The 20210-nt window shown below is 46.2% G+C and overlaps 1 protein-coding gene and 1 pseudogene across 1 annotated transcript; both read left to right on the plus strand.

The window, feature by feature from the left end:
- The first annotated feature begins 4875 nt into the window (after positions 1-4875).
- On the plus strand, positions 4876-11205 carry LOC117875843 (gastricsin-like). Its single transcript, XM_034767344.1, has 9 exons — positions 4876-4981; positions 5281-5434; positions 6034-6151; positions 7186-7304; positions 8257-8456; positions 9008-9130; positions 9691-9835; positions 10441-10539; positions 10857-11205. The coding sequence occupies exons 1-9, from the start codon at positions 4926-4928 to the stop codon at positions 11007-11009; spliced, it is 1167 nt and encodes a 388-aa protein (XP_034623235.1). The 5' UTR covers positions 4876-4925; the 3' UTR covers positions 11010-11205.
- A 2000-nt stretch (positions 11206-13205) lies between these two features.
- LOC117876538 lies at positions 13206-18338 on the plus strand (annotated as a pseudogene).
- Positions 18339-20210: the final 1872 nt, after the last annotated feature.

Genomic DNA, 20210 nt, shown 5'->3' on the forward strand with positions numbered 1-20210 from the left:
TGTGCTAGGTGCTGTACGGACATATAAGAGACAGTCCCAAAGAGCTGACCAGCTAAATACACAAAGGGTGGGAGGGGAAACTGAGGCACAGTGATTTCTACAGCAGGTCAGCAGCACAGCTGCGGCAATAATGCAGGTCTCCTGAGTCCCAGTGCACTAGCCACTGCCTCTTGGTCAAAATATCCTCTCTCCTCATGGTTGTGTATTGTGTTCTGTGCTAATTAGCTGCTGCCATCCATCCCAGAAGCAGCTGCATTCTAGAAGTGCTTTGGTAGTCTATCTATAAATGTTGATTTCCTAGCCCACTCTTCTTCAGCCCATTTTGTCTGAGGGAAAGGAAGCACACAGTGACCTCAAAGCCTGAGGGCTTGAATGCAAACGATCAGCATAAAGGACCCAAAGAGTCAAAACCTGCTTTCATTTAAACTGGCATAAAACCAGCAAAATTCCAGTGATGTTAGTGGGGTTCCTTTACTCACAGTTTTCACAGATGCAAGAAAGCCCAATTTGGCCCCATCATTTTACCACTGAGAAATGTCCCTGGGCCTCTATATTTGGCACAAGGAAGGTCATGAAAAGCTTTTAGATGTTGTCATGTGCAAGGGCTGTGAGCTGGGATACTTTGTTTCAGTTTCCAATGCCCCTCATTTCAGATCCAACTGTTTGCCACCAGGAAGCACCTTGGCCCATTGTGGTGGCATGCTGAGGAGCATGTGTTGCTATGGCAGAATCTATAGGGAGCAGCGAGTTGGAAACGTCCTTGCCTGAAGGCTAGGAAAGGAAAGTGCTTCATAAACTAGCCAGAGGGCATGAATGTGCCAAAGCAAAACTGAGAGAGAGTGCTAATGTTGCCCCAGATTTGTGGGGGGGCTGTGTACCCCAGATTTTGGTCACGCTAATTGCAACCATATTGTGTGCGTTCAGCCAGCATGAATTAATAAAACAGAACACCACATAGTTAAGGGTAATTTGAAGAAGCAGAGCTCCTGGAAGCAAGGTCAAAGTTACCTGTAGGTTTGCAGTTTCTGCTAATTAGAATGGGAGGCGAGGAGAAAAGAGTCAACATATTGAGACTGAAAGAAAATAAGTGGATGAAAACCTTGAATTTGGACGCCTTTGAGAGAGAAGCTTATTATGACTAAGATTGTTAGGAATGTTTGTTGATAAGTAGTTTACTGAAGTTAGGAGAGGTGATGATCCGGTATAGCAGGGGTTCTCAAACTGGGGGTCAGGACCCCTCAGGGGGTCGTGAGATTATTACATGGGGGGGTTGCGAGCTTCAGCCTCCACCCCAAGCCCCGCTTTGCTTCCAGCATTTATAATGGTGTTAAATATATTTTAAAGTGTTTTTAATGTATAAGGGAGATCGCACTCAGAGGTTTGCTTTGTGAAAGGGGTCATCAGTAAAAAAGTTTGAGAGACACTGCAGTAGAGGGTCACTGTGTGTTTTGTAAAGTTATAAAAAGACTAGATAATAGAGCGTACTTTGGAGCAGTTCCCTGGAGCTATCCTATTAGACTCTTTCCTGACACCTTACTCCCCAGTGAGGAAGCGACCAGCCATCCTCATATTCCAAACCAGTCACATTGAAATAATGTGGCATTGGGCTGTTAGGAAGACGATCCTGTCCTGATAGTGCCCATCACCAGCAGATAAAGAAAGAGATCTTAAGATGGTTAAAGAAAACTTAGTTTGATAGCATCCTGTCAGGCAAGAAATCACTTATCAATGGTTGTGGTTGTGAAACCCTAATTTCTGTATTGTTTTATCTTTGTGGCCCCCACTTTTCTATTGTTAATCTGTCTGGTTCTCTAATTGTTTCTGTCTGCCATATAATTAATTTTGCTGGGTATAAGTTAATTAGGATAGTGGGATATAATTGATTAAAGAATTATGTTACAATATCAACAATGAGTCCGGTGGCACCTTGAAGACTAACAGATTTATTTGGGCGTAAGCTTTTGTGGGTAAAAAACCTCACTACTTCAGATGCATGGAATGAAAATTACAGATGCAGGCATTATATAATGACACATGAAAAGAAGGGAGTTACCTCACAAGTGGAGAACCAGTGTTGACAGGGCCAGTTCAATCAGGGTGGATGTAGTCCACTCCCAATAATAGATGAGGGGAAGCAATTCCAGGAGAGGCAAAACTGCTTTTGTAATGAGCCAGCCATTCCCAGTCCCTATTCAAGCCCAAATTATGTATTGTAACATATGTTAGGATTGGTTAGTTAAATTTCAGTAAAATGATTGATTAAGGTATAGCTGAGAATATTACTATATAAACTGGGGTCAAACAGGAAGTGGGGGAAAGGGAAATTGGAATCATGTTTGCCAAGGGGAGGGGAACGGGAATGGGGAACAGGGACACAGGCAAGGCTCTGTGGTGTCAGAGCTGGGAAGGGGGACACGGGGTAAACGCTCTGTGGTGTCAGAACTGGGAAGGGAACACTGGGGAACAGATACTTTCGGTGTATAGAGATAAGCTTGACTCGTGTGAAGGGCTTTGGAATATGCTTGCTTGGAAACTAACCTCAATAAACATCGCATTGTCTGCGCTTCGGACTTCTGGTCTTCTGCTTTCTGTCTATGTGACAAGAACCAGGGGAGAGGGTGAAGGGAAAGCCCTCTAACAAAACATCTCAGATTCTAGGTAATTATGTGGGATGTTCTAAGCTTATTGCTTATGTCTCTGTGTGCATAAATCTAATAAATTATAGTTTTAGATAAGAGCACACTGACTTGTATCAATTTTCATCAGCTGGAAGCGCTGTGTTCCCATTGATTTATTCCTGACACTGACTGGCATGAAACTATTACGTTACCACTGCTTTGGGTTCTGAAAACCCTGGGTAACGCTATTCCCAATGCACTGCTGCCTGCGCCCCTGTTGCTGTCCGATGTCCCTGAGGCCTCCTTGTATTACATCTGTTCAAACAGAGGATCAGTAAAAAGCTGTTGTCAGGTCATGTGTGATCCAGCAGCCAAGTAGGGGTTAAAAAGGTCCACCTGTGTAGCTACAGGGATATCTTGGAGAGTTCCCGGAGGCCTCACCCTTCCTATTATTTCAAGTGGCAAGAAGAGGAAGGCTTACACTACACACAGTCAACCGGTGGAGCGCCTTGCCAGAGGATGTTGTAAAGGCTAAGACGATAACAGGGTTAAAAAAAGAACTAGATATGTTTATTGAGGATAGGTCCATCAATGGCTATCAGCCTGGATGGACAGGGATGGTGTCCCTAGCCTCTGTTTGCCAGAAGCTGGGAATGGGCGACAAGGGATGGATCACTTGATGATTACCTGTTCTGTTCATTCCCTCTAGGGCACTTGGCATTGGCCACTGTTGGACGACAGGATACTGGGCTAGATATACCTTTGGTCTGACCCAGTAGGGCCATTCTTATGTTCTCACAATGAGCTTTGTCCTGAAATCCTGTGCAGATCTAGGACTGTGGGACTTCTTGGCCCCTGAGTTCATGTTACAGAAGGTGAGTAGGTGTCAATGACACTTACCTGTGTTGAAGTAACTCCTGAGGAAGTTGGGGCCAGATTGTGATGTCAGACACAGTGCCCTCAGCTGCAATCAGTGGGAGTAGTTTATATCCTGTCCTGGGAAAACAGTTCCACAGAATTCTAATCCCGGGTTTTCCTGCTTCGTGTTTGCTGAGAGATGGTAAAATCCTAGAGATGACAAGGCAGTTAGGAGTTTTCATGTGTTGGAGCAGCTCAAGATTAAGACTGCGGTGGAGCCTACGGTTTACCTTTTCCTGGTCATGTGTTAAAATCACAACACCTTTTCTTTGCTAGATTTTACCTCATTTCAGGGCTTATCTACATGGTAAATTATTGCACGGCAAGTGAGGGCATTGATCTACAGTGCGTCTTTTTGCCACACAGTAATGGCCACTGCTACAGCGCACAGAAAGTCTCGGGGTACGGCTTGGTGGACTGTGCTTTCAAATAGCAGTACGCCAAGCCACGCTCTTGCACTTTCAGTGTGCCGGAGCAGCGTCCATGTGGGATGTTACTGCATAGCAAGATGGGGCCTGTAGTGTCACACCTTGGCTGGCTGCACCGTAATTTGCCATGTAGACAAGCCCTTAATACCATGTGTCAGCTTTTCTGAGGTAAGAACACACCTTTTTCCTAGTGGTGACAAGGCCTTCCAGCACTAAGTGACTTCAGATTAGAGCTGGTTGAAAAGTTTTTGTTGTAAGTTTTTTTGTTTGTTTGTTTATTTTTTTTAACAAGCAAATGGCTTTTTAACGGCAAATGGCTCCAAATAAAATTCTGATTTTTAAAAAAAATTTTTTACAAAAGAAAAAGAATGCAAACACTTTACACTGTTTTTTGTTTAAGTTTTTGCTTTTTGATGGAAGGTCAAGAAATTTTGATGCAAATTAAAATTTTTCCCTTTCATTAACATTTTTTGCAGGAAAAAATAAATTTTATATACATTTATACACTTTATATAACTGCCCCTTCATTAGTATTATCAATTTCCATTCAGTCTAAAGAACATTTTCCTTTGTTTTTGAAAAGAATGAGACGGTGTTTGAAGCAAACAGATAATATTCCAGTGTGTTGATTTTTTGATAAGACATTCCTTTGTCAGAAGCAGAAGTTTCCTTCTTATTGGACCTCAATCATTTGATCTTGCTATTGAAGGCATTAATTGCTTTATAATCTCAGCACCCAAGAAAAGAAATGAATTTGTAAATACACAGAAGGTGTTGACATTAGATTAGTGTGGTGAGATAGGAAATTGGGTGTCAGCAATTAATGGAACAGGGGGCGGTATCCTGGGGACAAGGCCCATGGTATAAAAATAGGGACTCCATATCACAGACTTCAGCCCACTTTTGCTGTGGTGGCTGACACATTCTGTACACGAGCCGGCTGGTGGAGAAATCAAGCACCATGAAGTGGCTCATTCTGGCCTTGATTTGCCTCCATCTCTCAGAGGGGCTTGTGAGGTGAGTATCCCAGTGCCGGTATTGTAGTGATGAGGACATAGAAGTACCCAGATAGGTAACAGACTGACATCAGCATTTCTGTATTCAATTAAGCCATGCCCTTATCTTTCTTTAGACCTTCTACTATTTCTGTGACATGGGCAAATCTATTTATGCCTCTGCACGGCCTTCCTCACTTTGGGTGGTAAAACATTGACCACTAAGAGGTCTGCAAGATGAGGGAACAGCATCATGTCAGGTGACGGAAGGATGAACGCTTTCCTTGCTGATTTCTGAGTTCTCTTCTTCATTCTGTGCAGAGTCACGCTGAAGAAAGGCAAGTCTGCCCGAGAGGTGATGAAGGAGAAGGGAGTGTTAGAGGACTTCTTGAAGAACCACAAAGTTGATCCAGCCAGAAAGTACTACTTCAATAATTACAATGTTGCTGAGGAACCAATAGCCAACTACCTGGATGTGAGTATTAAGGCTCTTTCTCTCTTCCTTGGCTGTTGTTAGCTCTAACTAGCTATTCCTTCTTTATTACCTACCTATGCACATAATTACGTAATGCATTTATGTGCCTGTATGGTCCCATTAGAGTAGTACCTATTTCTTGTTCTTTATGGCGATAAGTCAATAGAAGGTTTTGATCCCTCTTCTCAGACCTTGGAAAACTGTAAGTATTTGTAGAAAAAGCGGCGCTTGGGTTCTGCTGTTTATTTTCTGCTCTGTTACTCTGCTGTATGTTCTCTGGGACATTTCCAGAGAAAGGCGTTAGGATTGTAGTATAGGACTGGGAGTCAGAAATCTGGGGTCTGTTCCTGGCTGTGCTACTGAATTCTGGGTGAGCTTGGGCAAGTCACTTCCCCTCTCCATGACTCCTTTGTCCAGTATGCATCAGGGGAATAATGGTAAACATCTTATCTCACCCCTTGTGAAGCTTAGCTCATTAATGGCACTAAAAACCTTTAGGATCTTCAGCTGGAAGTAGTTAGAGAAGGGCAAAATGTTACTTAAAAATGATGAATAGCGCAAAGGAATCCACCTGCCCACACGTCTTCTCTTTTTTGCAGTCCTTCTACTTTGGACAGATCAGCATTGGAACTCCGCCCCAGAACTTCTTGGTTCTCTTCGACACCGGCTCCTCCAATCTGTGGGTGCCCTCTACGTACTGCCAGAGCCAGGCCTGCAGTGAGTACTGCTCGGCTCCTTAGCGTTCGGTGGGTGCATGTCCTGGGTGCATTGTTCCTGAGAAGCATAGTCAAATTCCAACCAGGCAAGAAGAACTGGTCCTCTCAGACAGGCTTTGGGAATGTCATACACCTGTATCTGCTACTCCCGTTCTGGGGCGCTTCACTAAGCTCTGGCGACAATATGGATCGCTCTTTCCTCATAAAAAGGTACTATGGTATTCTAAAGTCGTTGTCGACAACGTCAGCAGTGATGCTGCAGTGTATTCTGAAGTTCAGGGAGTCACACTGGGAGACAACTACTGCTTTGAATGGCATAACTATTGGCCAGCCTTCAGCTGATGTAAATTGACATAGGTGCATTGATTTCAAAAGAGCGACACTGATTTACAACAGAGGATCTTGCCCAAATTTCTTAGCTACTCTGGTGATGGGGGCAATAGAGATAAGAAGATAGATAATATTGGTGACATAAGCGCTAATCCCAGTGGTTAGTGCAGGGGTCAGGCCTAAAGGTTAGAGGAGAGGGTGGTAGTCAGGAATTGAAGCTCAGGGTCTGAACTGGAGTCAGAGGCCCTGTGCCAGAACGACGGGTCAGAGAGCCCAAGTTAGGAATCAGAGCTGAAAGTCAGGTTTCCTGGAGCGAGGCAAGGCAGGAGGCATAGGAGCTATCATAGCCGTAGGCAAATGCTTTGAGCAAATGTTGTGCTGCTACTTTGCTGACTCTTCACAGCAACCAGGCAGCCTACCACAGGCCAGCTGCGCTCATTAGGTTGCCCAGAGACTGGCTCTGCAACAGCCCCTGATTCCTGACAGGTACATACAGAAGACGGACTTTAAAAAATGAGGTGATGCAGTTTGCATTAGTGCTCATCTCTGTTATGCGGAAACCGCTGGGCTAACTCTTGGATCTGTTCTTTCACTCCACGGGAAGTCAGCTGTTGGGAAGGGCTGCCCTGTCAGGCTACTCAGTCACCAGGTGGATGGGAGGCGGTCAAATCCAAGAGAGTCACCATGATCTTGTTTTGAATCCAGCCAATCATGCCAGGTTCAACCCCAACCAGTCATCCACCTTTTCCAACGATGGACAGACCTACACCCTGAGCTACGGGAGCGGCAGCCTGACTGTGCTTTTGGGTTACGACACGGTGACAGTAAGTGAAATACGCACCGCCCTATCCTGCATCGTCGTTCACACAGTCCAAGACAAGAAGGCACCATCGCGATCATGGAGTCTGACTTCCTGTATAACACAGCCCATCGCACTTCCCCAAAATATTTCTTAGAGCAGATCTTTTAGAAAAACAGCCCATCTTGATATCAAAATTGCCAGTAATGGAGAATCCACCACAATCCTTGGTAACTTGTTCCAATGGTTAATTACCCTAGTGGTTAAAAATGTATGCCTTATTTCCAGTCTGAATTTGTCTATCTTCAATTTCCAGTCATTTGACCTTCCTCTGTTAGCTTGAAGAGTCCATCATTAAACATTTGTTCCCGTGAAGATACTTTTAGGGTGTAATCAAGGCACCCCTTAACTTTCTCTTTAAGCTAAACAGATGGAGCTCTTTGAGTCTATCACTATAAGGCATGTTTTTTAATCTATTTGAGCTGCATCTCTAAAATCATCAGACTGCATTAGTATTAAAAACAGCAGAGATCACTGATAAAACTTTTCTCTAAAATATGTGACACATTGCTCTAGTTTTACTGCATGGGACTTGGGGACATTCATCTAAGGACCCTTTATGAGCTAAATGAATCCATGATTGGATTCCATTGGTTTCAGTGTTATGACACCAGGGATGAATTTGTTCCTGTACATTTGATTTTTATGTTGTTGATTGGACCCTGTTAATACAGGACATAATAAGGGCTTGTGTACATGAGAAACTTGCACCAGTTTTAACTTAAGGTGTGAATTTAAACCGATTTAGTTAAATCCGTGCAAACCCCAGTGTCGACAGTCCTATGTCCGTTTAAGAGTGGCTTATTTGGGTATAGCTGAATTGATCAGAAACATAAGAGGGGGCACAGTCATCTGATTTCGTTACTGTAATTTTGTGTAAAATTCCAGGTTAGAGCAATTGTTTTCTTCCCTGCTAGGTCCAGAACATTGCCATCACCAATCAGGAATTTGGTCTGAGTGAAGATGAACCTACCAGCCCCTTCTACTATGCTCATTTCGATGGGATTTTGGGAATGGCTTATCCTGCCATGGCAGTAGGGGGCTCCTATACACCTATGCAGGAGATGTTGAAGCAGGGCCTGCTTACTGAACCCATCTTCAGTTTCTATTTCTCCCGGTAAGATCTCTCTCAGTACCCCTCTCTCTGTCTCTATTACCACATATAACACTCTATTTTCCCATTTCTCTTTCACATTCTATCTATCTATCTATCTATCTATCTATCTATCTATCTATCTATCTATCTATCTATCTATCTATCTATCTATCTATCAACTCACCCACCCACTTTATTTGACTCTATTTATCTATACATCACCCACCCACCCACTGCTCTGTCTCTTCACCCATTGGGTGACAGGGGATGGATCACTTGATAATTACCTGTTTTGTTCATTCTCTCTGAAGCATCTGGCATTGGCCACTGTTGGAAGACAGGATACTGGGCTAGATGGACCTTTGGTCTGACCAGTATGGCCATTCTTATGTTCTGTCTGTCTGTCTACTACCATAAGTACCCCTCTGTTTATTTTCTCTGTCTAACCATTGACCCCCCCCCACACCACACATACCATCCCACCTCCCATCCACATATATGTTACAGCTCCTGCTCCATCGGAAGGTAGTTTGTGTAACTTATGTCTGACGTGTAACCATGTGTGTTTCCAGCCAACCAACATATAATTATGGAGGAGAAATCATCTTTGGAGGCATTGACACCCAGCTGTTCTCTGGCCAGATTACATGGGCACCCGTGACCCAAGAGGTTTACTGGCAGATTGGTATTCAGGAGTAAGTTCTGTTTGCAACCCCTCCCCTCCCCCCCCCCATTATTAACATAGGCAGGAGCCTTTCCTCCTTATGGTCTGTAGGGAGCCTTTCTGGCTGTAATTAGTGGAGTCAGTTGCCCTGTGTCAACTCAAACTCTCCATGGAGGAGGATGAATTTGGATCAGGTCTGGATTTCAGGCACCCTTAAAAGGAGTTTGGATCCAGATTTTTGGTTCTAGTAATAAAAGCTCCTAACCTAGGTTTCTATTCTGCAAACCAATTTGAACTTTAAACACGGGAGGAAATCCCATTCATGTTAATGGGACTTAAGCGTTTACTTAAAGTGAGGCGTATGCTTAAGTGCTTTGATGAACAGAGATGGGCTTAAGCTTGTACTAAGAGTTAAGCATGTGCTTCTGTGCTTTGCTGAATCGGGGCCAGGGACAATGCTTGGCTGTATAGAATAAGGGTCCTAGGGCTGCCGGTTATTGTGTATCCAAAACCGGGTCTCATCCTGCATCAGAGGCAGTTCCTTTTGCTGACAAGTTGCTATAATGAGGTTTCTTGTATTTCCCTCCTTAGGTTCGCTATCGGACAGCAGGAGACTGGCTGGTGCAGTCAAGGCTGCCAGGGCATTGTGGACACCGGGACGTTTCTGCTCACCATCCCACAGCAGTACATGGGGGACTTCCTGCAGGCTGTGGGTGCTCAGGAATCCAATGGAGAGGTAGGAGCAACAGGTGCCTTGCCGTGCTGCCGACGACATCTGTGAGGGATTTTGCAACGCCTGACACGAGGAATTTGAGACACAAGAAGATGAGGATGATGGGCTTTTGGGTGATCAGGCAAGGGTTCCTAGAGGAGCTCAGAGTCTTAAAGCTGGTGATGGCACTAATTACATCTGGGGAACAGGAAGTCTCTCCTGAGGTTGGGGAGAGAGCTCCTGATCTCCCGTTCCCCAATGTAGATCAGAAGTAACTCTACCGACATCTGTGGGCCAGACCCGGTTGGTGTAAATCAGCACAGCTGAGTGATGCTGATTTACCCCAGTTGAGGAGCTGGCCCAGTGTAAAATCAGCAGGAGATCTGAAGCCAGCATGGTGAACGTAACCTTGCTGCTGTTTGTTCCCATGCAAGGCAGGGGAGCGTGCGTGGGGCTGGGGAAGCTGCTGCCCATGGGAGGGCGGAGTGCAGCAGGGCGGTTTCTCCCCTCTATTGGATAGAAGGGTCAATACCTGGTAGTGCTACTCACCTCTATTGGAGGCCCTGTAAGGGCAGCTTCTGCTCTCGATTGTCACAGTTGTAACCTTCATTTGTCTTTCATTTCCACAGTACGTGGTGAACTGCAACAATGTCCAGAACATGCCGACCATCACCTTCGTCATTAGCGGATCCCAGTTCCCACTGCCCCCCTCTGCCTATGTCTTCAACGTATGTATTATTTTAACAGTGTAAAACACTTTTATCTCACCGAGACAGTGACCCAGCAGGGAGTCAGAGTTTCTGTGCAAATCCAGAGACCTTTCTCCTGCACTGCAGCTCTGTTTGCCTGTCTTTCCTACCAGCACTCTAAATAACGGGGTGGTTACATTCCAACACTGTGAGCTTGTAGGGCCTGCTGCCGCTCCCATCAGTCACTGCAAAGCTGCCACTAATTCTGCTGGGCCTTCCGTGGCTAGTCTACATAGCCCTCTTCCTAGTCAAACAACAGCCCTGATGCAACCTCTCTCTGTTTTTCCTCCTGATAGAATAATGGCTACTGCTCCGTTGGGGTTGAGCCCACATACCTGCCTTCCCAGAATGGGCAGCCCCTCTGGATCCTGGGAGACGTCTTCCTCAAGGAATATTATTCTGTCTATGACATGTCCAATAACAGAGTGGGCTTTGCCCCATCAGCCTAGACAAGCAGTTCATCAACCTGAACCGGACGAAGCCTTTCCCCTTCCTCTTTTCCGCTGGATACTGACGGAATCAGACTAAGTTCATATGGACAGATTGCATCCTTCTTAATATGTCTTCCGTAGCTTTTCTTTGGCTTGCATGCAGCAATCAGTGCTCTCCAAATGTATCGTTACAAATAAACTGCAGTGAATCCAATGGTCTTGTGTCGTCTTTGGAGTTTGTTGAGTGAAGGTTGAGCCCAGCTGTCTGTTTGTGGGTCCTGCAACCTTATGATGGTGCACACACTACTCACTGGGACACAAAGCAGCAAGTTAACCTCTTTGGGTCTGTCTACACTGCCGTAAAACCCCTGCAGTACCGAGTCTCCGAGCCCAGCTCCGCTGACGTGGGCTGGGGCTGCAGGGCTACAAATCACAGTGTAGAGGTTCTGGCTTGGGCTCTGAGACCCTCCCCACTCGTGGGGTCTCAGAGCCTGGGCTCCAGCCTGAGCCTGAACATCTACACTGCCATTTTTAGTTCCACAGCCTGAGCCCCGCAAGCCCGAATCAGCTGAGCCAGGCCAGCTGTGGCCATGCCCTGGGTTTTTTATTGCCATGTAAACGTACCCTCTGTTATCCACTCTGGGCCAGACTTTTGAAAGAGCTGGGCACTTAGGGTATGTCTACACTTCAATGTAAGCCTGGGCTCAGACCCAGACTTGAGCCCAAACCCCTTTCTGTCTACACACAAATCCTATCATGAACTTTCCTATTATAAATCAACCTCTGTGGTCTATGAGGGCCTGCTTCCAGACAGTTATAGCAACCTGCTTCTGGACTGGCAAGGCTGCCCCCTTGCATGTATTGTTACACTGGAGGGTTAGGCCAAGCGGCTCACAAAGTTCCATATGCAAGTTCTGGACCCGCTGCTGGTCAGCATGACAATGTGATCCCACCAGTCTGTGCTTGTGGCCCTGCTCCAGAAGGGCCGGTCTGCATAGGGGGTGTCAGCGGCTATACCGGCTGTATTGAGCCTCATCAGCCGCTTCACATCTGCAATGTCTGTGTCCTCCTGATCCATCCATAAAGTCTGCCTTTGGTGGGTCAGGAAACGCCATCAAAATGTCCACCTGTAAGTCATGGAAGCTCTGCCCGTTTCCTGACACAGGAGTGAAAGCGCAAGCCACAGAAGCTCTTCAAAAGGCACTGCCTCCATGTTGCTGGCACCGGTCGATGGGAGCACACAGACCGAAATAGTGGCTCTGCAGGCTGTCTTAGTGGACTGTTCAAACTTCCTGTAACATGCTGGGTGGACAGGCAAGATTTCCCACTCTACACCACGGTCAAAGGACTATAGTAGCCACATTTCAGTAGGGTGCTGGGGAGTCCAGGGAATGGTTGATTTGATTCGCATTTGTGTGCTGCAGTGTGGGCACCAGAGCCCCAGGTTTGCACCCAGATTAGAAAATTCTTAACATAGGGTTAACCATCAGTAGTTCCCAAACTGGGGTTCACGAAATATTACAGGGGGTTCTCGGGGGGGAAAAATCCCTAATGGCGGTCAGAGCTGTCCCTAAGCAGATCAAAGCAAGCATATCTATCACACCGAGGAGATTGAAACTTCAAGACTCCTTATAAGAAATGGAAAGGGAGATGGATATTTTTTGCTGTTTTTAAAATGAAATAGGCAGCTAGTATTGTTTTTAAAATTATTATGAAGAACAAGTTTAAGCTTTGTTGTAACGTGCGTTGTTTGCCTGGACTGCTCAAGACCTGAATGCTTGTGTAGGAGGAACTCTGAGCAACTCTGAGTTGGCTTCTTAAATACCTTCATGGTCACAGGTTGTTAAAGTTTGGGAACCACTGGTGTAGATGCTCAAGGCTGGAGTTTTTAAGCCAAGGTGAGCTGACTTGAATCCCACTAACCTTGGGCTTACATTGCAGTGTAGACAGACCCATGAAAACAATGGAGAATTCCGCCTATATTCCTATTGGAAACCAAATTTCCGAATTCTCTTTCTTTGCATAGCTGTGATGGAGAGGCTGATAGTTACCTAGCTTACACAGGGGGCTGGGGAAGCTTCATTCACTGATATTTGTAATATACTTTGAGATTCTCAGATGGGAGAGGGCGTAACAAAATGTGGTTGTGGTGAAGGAGGGAAGGGCCCTCTGTGTTTCTTACCCACGTATAGTACTCACATGCTGTAACACTGCATGGACATCCTGAGGCTCTGGTTGTTCCTAGCCAAGACTATCCTAACCAGTGGAGTGGTACGTGGTGCCCCTGCCTTCTCATAGCCGCACCTCTGCAGATTTAGTTTTGCCTGAGACTCGTTACTGTTTCACACGTTGCCAGTGCAGAACCTAATATGGAAACGCAAGCTCAGCCTTAAAGAAATGATGGACTAAAACAGGGGTGGCCAACCTATGGCTCCAGAGCCGCGTGGGGCTCTTCAGAGGTTAATATGCGGCTCCTTGCACAGGCGCTGACTCCGGGGCTGGAGCTACAGGCGCCAACTTTCCAATGTGCCGGGGGGTGCTCACTGCTCAACCCCCTGCTTTGCCCCAGGCCCTTCCCCCACTCCATCCCTTTCTCCAAGGCCCCTGCCCCTTCCCCCGAGCCTGCCATGCCCTCGCTCCTCCCCCTCCCCCACAGAGCCTCCTGCGTATGCGAAACAGCTGATTGCGGGAGGCGCTGACTAGTGGGGCTGCCGGTGGGTGGGAGACACTGGGAGCAGGGTGGGGGAGCGGATGGGGGGCTGCTGACGTATTACTGTGGCTCTTTGGCAATGTACATTGGTAAATTGTGGCTCCTTCTGAGGCTCAGGTTGGCCACCCCTGGACTAGAAGAAACCATGAGCAGCAGCTGTGCAAACCCTGCGTCCATTGAAGTCTGTGGGAGTGCCGCCATTGACTTCAATGCGCTCAGGATTCGGAGGTGCAGTGCAGACAGACAAAAGCAGACAGCACTGATGAGCTGTTGGAGTGGCTGAGGATTCAGGACAGAGGAAGGTTCTGTTATGTGATGAAGCTGATGGTGGGGAGCTGGCTACTAAAACGTCGTCATTTACCAGTGGATGGACGAGACAACTCCATCAGCCATGAATGCAGCATTAGCTAATTTGGGCACCAGTGAAAAGGGGCGTCTAGCCAGGAAAGCGAGAGAGACATTAGATACTACAGTATACAACATGGTTGAGTCTGTGTCCAAAGCATGTCATCGCTTACTGCACTACTAGAAGGTGCTCAGACACTATAACGATGGGCATGGGATAAGAACTTCTATAGAAAAGAAATTCCTAGAAGGTGCAATGTGGCTTTTCTGCTATTATGTTCCCTTCAATGTGTGTGGGGTCCATTGGATGCGACCTAAAAATCAGGATGGTTTAATTCCAGGGCACTTTCATAAGGTGAAGGATTTTCCCTAGAGACCTTGTTGTCATTATCATTACTTAATATTGATATTACAGTAGCATTTAGAGGGCTGAATTGAAACTGAGGCTTATTGTGCTAGATGCTGTACAGATATATAAGGTATGGGGCATCAAATTAACCCCTCTGAAGCAAAGAGAGAACACGCCCCTGGTCTGACATTTTGATAGGAGCTTTCTCTATGCTGAGCAGCAGTTTATATCGCAATCATTTGACCTCACTATCTTAGAAACATAAGCCTGGCTTAATGTGCTTAAGCTACATTGAAATAAAGCTAACTGTATATCGAAACAAGAGCATTCACCGAGGGGTTTGCAGTGGTTTAATTAATTGGTTGTAAAAGCTTTTTAAGTTAAACTAGTGCAACTTTTTCATGGAGCCAAGCTCTGACTTAATCAGAGCGTGGGTCAGTTAGGAATAATCTTAGCTACGCTGACCATTACTAGGCATAAGTTCCACAGCTATACAGATGCCCCCCGACTTACGCAATCGTTCCGTTCTGGAAAGCCTTGCGTAACTTGAATTTTGTGCAAGTCGGAAACGTATACCCATATGTTACGCAAAAATTTCTGCAACTTGAAAATCCTTTTTCCATAAGTGCGAATTTGCGTAAGTCAGGTCTTGCGTAACCCGGGGAGCGTCTGTATATGTATAAAAACAACAAGGAGTCTGGTGGCACCTTAAAGACTAACAGATTTAGTCTTTAAGGTGCCACCAGACTCCTTGTTGTTTTTGTAGATACAGACTAACACGGCTACCCCCTGATACTTGTATATATAAAGATATAAATATTCATTTGCTGTTTTTCGTCTATAGAGTGGCCTTGAATTTTCTTCTCTGAGGCAGTGTGGTCTCCACTAACTCCCGCCCCAGATCAAGTATATGCAGCTGTTAAGAAAAGCAGCAGATCAGCATCTAACCTTTGTGAGATGCTTCATCTCACTTTTTTGAGCATCACTTACCCTTAATAATGAGACAGTCATTTGATTAAGTTACCATCATTTTGTGTAAAATTCTAGTTGGGAGCAATTATTTTCTGCCCCTCTAGGTCCAGAACATTGTTCTCAAACACCAGGCATTTGGTCTGAATGAGAATGAGCCTCCCAGCCCCTTCTGCTATTCTTATTTCAGTGGGATTTGGGGAATGGTTTATTCTGGCTTAGTGATAGCAGGACACAACACAGTTATGCAGGAGATGGTACAAAGCAGGGCCAGCTTACTGAACCCATCTACAATTTCCATTTCTCCCGGTAAGATCTCTGTCTCTCTTGCTATAATTCTCCATATCACCAAATGTTGCTTGTCTGTCTTTGTGTCTGTCCATCCCTCACACACATCCATCAACTAAACCTCCATCTCCATGTCTTTTATGTTCCCTGCCTCACAGAAGGGTAGCTGCTGTGCATCTGATCCTTGTCTGATATCTGTTACCATTTGTGTTTCCTGCCAGCCAATGTATAATTATGGAGGGGACATCATGGTTGGAGGCATTGACCCTCAGCTGTTCCCTAGTCAGATTACATGGACATCCGTTACTGGCAGTTCAGTATTAAGGAGTAAGTCCTGTTGGGAAACCCCTGTTATCAATGTGGGCATAAACTTTTCCTTCTTATTGTCCGTGGGGAGCCTCTCCAGATGTCATGAGTGGAGTCAGCTGCCCTGTGTCAACTCATCCTCTCTGGGCAGGAGGCAGAACAAAGGAAGAAACATCTGTGCCGTCCTCAAGATAAAATGGAGGGATTACGGCTTAAAGAGAGGTCTGAACTTGGCCCAGGTGATCTTGGCATCGGGCTCTGGATTTCAGACACTCTCAAAAGGTGCTTGGAGCCAGTAATGATAAAAGCTTCTATCCTAGACCCCAGTTCAACAAAGTTCTTCAGCAAGTCCTAGACGTTAGATACATGAAAGCCCTTAAAGTTAGCTGCATGCTTTGATGAATAGAGAGGGAGATAAGCATGCATTGAAAGTTAAGCGAGTGCTTCTGTCCTTGGCTGAATCAGGGCCAGTGACAGTGCTTGGCTCTATAGAATACGGGTCTCTGAACTGCAGCCTTATCGAGTATCAGAAGGCTGAGCCAAGCCTGCATCAGAGGCATTCTCGTGGCTGACAGACGTGTACAGTGAAATCTCTTGGGCTTCCCTCCTTAGGTTCACTATTAGACAGCAGGCAACTGGCTGGTGCAGCCAAGGCCTGGCAGGTGGCTATTGTAGACACCAGGACGTTTCTGCTCACCGTCCCAGAGCAGTACATGGGGGACTTCCTGGAGGCTGTAGGTGCTCAGCAGAACAACCAGGATGTAGGTGCTATGAGTGCTTTGCACAGATGCTGAGGATGTCCTCTGAGGGTTTTTGCAATGCATGATACAAGGACTCCAAGACCATAAAGCTGTGCTGTGGTGTGTTCAGGCAAAGATTCCTAGAGGACAGGGCCAGCTCCAGGCACCAGCCGACCAAGCACATGCTTGGAGCGGCACCTTGTAAGGAGCGGCCAATCTTGCGGTGGCAGGGGGCGCTCGGGGTTTTTGTTTGTTTGCTTGTTCTGTTTTGGCGGGGCGGCGCTTGGGGGTATGTGTGTGTGTGTGTGTGTATATATATATATATATATATATATATATATATTTTGGTTTGGCGGGGCAGCACTCGAGGTTTTTTTTTTGTTGTTTTTGTTTCGGCGGGGTAGGGTGGTGCTCGGGGGGGTTGTTTCGGCGGGGTGGCGCGGCGCTCTGGAGGAGTTGTTTCGGCAGCGCTTGGGGGGAGTTGTTTCGGCGGTGCTCAGGGGGTTGTTTCAGCGGGGCGGCAAGGCGCTCGGGGCGGTTGTTTCGGCGGCGCTCGGGGGGAGTTGTTTCAGCGGGGTGGCACGGCGCTCAGGGGAGAGTTATTACGGTGGGGCGGCGCTCTTTTTTCTTTTTTTTTGCTTGGGGTGGCAAAAAAGTTAGAGCCAGCCCTGCTAGGGGAGCCCAGGAGCTGGAGGCTTAAAGCTGTTAACATTAGCATTAACTACATTTGCAAGTAAGTACAGCAAGTCCTTCCCTGAGTTTAAATTTGGAGAGAGAGATCCTGACCTCCCTTATATCGCTGTAAATCAAAAATAAATCCACTGAAGCCTGGGGGGCCTATCACTGACTGGTGTACATCGATGTAGCTCTGCTGAAGCCAGAGGAGTTATGTTGACTAACCTCAGCTGGCCCAGTGTAAAATCAGCAGGAGATCTGAAGCAGGATTGGTGAACGTAACCTTGCTGCTGTTCCCGTGCTAGGTAGGGGACAAGGGAGCATGTGTGAGGCTGAAGAAGCTGCTGCCCGTGTGATGGCAGAGTGCAGCAGGGTGGTTTCTCCCCTTTGTTGGATAGAAGCATCAATACCTGGAAGTGCCAATCTCCTCTGGTAGGCACTGCAAGGGCGTCCTCTGCTCTCGTTTGTTACAGACTTAAACCCTCTGTCTCTTTGTTTCCAGAGAACGTGGTTGACTGCAGCAATGTCCAGAACGTGCCGGCCATCACCTTCCTCATTAATGGATCCCAGTTCCCTCTGCTATCCTGAGTTTCGGTGCCGATTCAGAGACCTTTTCCCCCATGCTGCAGCTCTGTTAGACTGTCCTTTCTAACAGCACTCTAAATGATGGGGTTAGTCTTCTAGCAATGTGACTTTCTAAGAACCTGCTCCTATCAAAGCCACTTAAATTTCCCAGTGTGTGTGCCAGAACTTCAGGGTTTAGGCTACGTAGTCAAACCACAGCATTGAAGCTGCCCCTGTCTGTCTGTTTTCTCTCTTACAGAAACATGGCCGAGGTTGAGATCACTTACTTGCCTTCTCAGAACAGACGACCTCTTTGGATCCTGGGTGATGTCCTTCTCAAGGAATACTCTTCTGTCTATGACATGGCCACCAACAGGGTGGGCTTTGCCCCATCAGCCTAGACAAACCAGGAGTCAACTGGACAGGACCACGCCATTCCCTCTCCAGTCTAAATCTTCTCTCCTGGATGCTGATGGAATCATACTAAGTTTATATGGACAGAGTGTATCATTCTAAATGTATCACGGGTCCTGTGTGAACCTGCCTTCTGCTTTTGTATATTAATCAGTGCTTTCTAAATCTATGGTTGCAAGAAAACGGCAATGAGTCAAATTGTCTCTTGTCTTCTTTGGCATTTTGTTGAGTAAAGATTTAGCACAGCTGTTTATTTGTGGGTCTCGCAGCCTTCTTATTGCACACAAACTAGTCAGTGGGTATAAAGCAGCAAGTTAATCCCTCTGTCGTATGTTTCTGGTCAGACTTTCAAAATAGCCGAGACCTCAGTAGCTTCCAAGTGAGAACAGTGGAAAATCCCCACTATGTTCCTGTTGGGAATCATGGGCACTACTCTGTGCTGAGCACTTGTAAAACTCCTGCCATTTCATTTAGGTGCTTAAATGGGAACTGAGCTTTATGGAAAATATGGTCCTTCCTAGTCCACTTTTAATTTTAAGGGCCACACTTTCCAAAACAGCCTCTGAAATGGCGCTAGCAGATTTCCAGGTGTATGTTTTTACATGGACAAATATCAGGTTGGAGCCTTAGCTAGCGTAAATCAACCTAACTGCATTGACTTCAGTGGAGCTGTGGCACTTTGCACCAGCTGAGGATCTGGCCCTTGCATCTTTGCACACAAATTGGATTGGGGAAGGGGAAACCTTGTGGTTGAGGCACAAGACTGGGGCTCGGGACAATTGGGCTGTAGTTCCCTGATCTGCTGCAGACTCCCTGTGTGACCACTTGAGATCACATCTTCAACCTGCTGAATACCGTGAATTCACATCGAATTCAATGGGAGTTGCAGGTGCTCAGCACCTTTCAGGATTTGACCCATTACTTATCAGGGCTTCATTTTCCCTACTGTAAAACAGGGATAACACTGACTGACCTCATGGGGGATTGAGAGACTTAAATTAGTTAATGTTTGTAGAGTGCATTGAGATTATCAGCTGGAAGGCAGCTGAAAAAATGTCAACTGTTACGGTGTGACTGCTCCGATCAGGGCGCAACATACAGAACTGTTTGATTTTCATGTGTAAATGCCGTTTTGCACACACCAGTCCAGGTGTTTGCATGCGCACACACACAAACCTAGAGGTGAAAATGTACAGATACAATTTTAGGGGTTGTTTGAAGGTCTTTTGAAAAACTCCATCCTGAACAGTTGCTCTCAGTTCCAGATGAGCCTGAATTGGAGGAAGCGATGTGGAGTGGAAAGTTCTAACCCACCCAAACTTTGGGACAAGTTGGTTTTGGTTCTGAACTGCTAGCCTCACTCTATGACTCCTCTTCAGTCCTCATATTCTATCTCTTTATTACTAACACAGACTCACAGGGTCGGGTGAATGGCTTTACGATCCCTGTCCGACCTGGTGTATCAGCTGCAAGCAGCATGCAGGCTAATTTGGTAGTTACTACAGCAGAGAGGAAACAGAGTGAGCCATCATATACACCATTTAGCATTATCATGGAAATCCTCAGCAACCCGTCCACATGGAAAGATGCCTAATTTAGGAGGTGTTGGGTGTGCAGACAGAGCAGTGACATGAACATCCCTTTATTGTCTTAAGACCTCAGTGCTTTTCAGGACATAAACATCAAGTCCTATGCATTCAGGGTGGGAGTTTCCAAGGAGTCTAAAGGGGCTAGATGTCCAAACCCCAGTGAAAGCCAGTAAGATCTGGGCTCCTAATTCCATTACACTCCTTTGAAAATTCCAGCCTCAGCAGCTGGCTATATTCACCTAAACTGGGCTAAAGATTGCTCAGGGTCCA

This window comes from Trachemys scripta, chromosome 4 (genome assembly GCF_013100865.1).
Source record: "Trachemys scripta elegans isolate TJP31775 chromosome 4, CAS_Tse_1.0, whole genome shotgun sequence".
NCBI classification, from domain to species: domain Eukaryota; kingdom Metazoa; phylum Chordata; order Testudines; family Emydidae; genus Trachemys; species Trachemys scripta.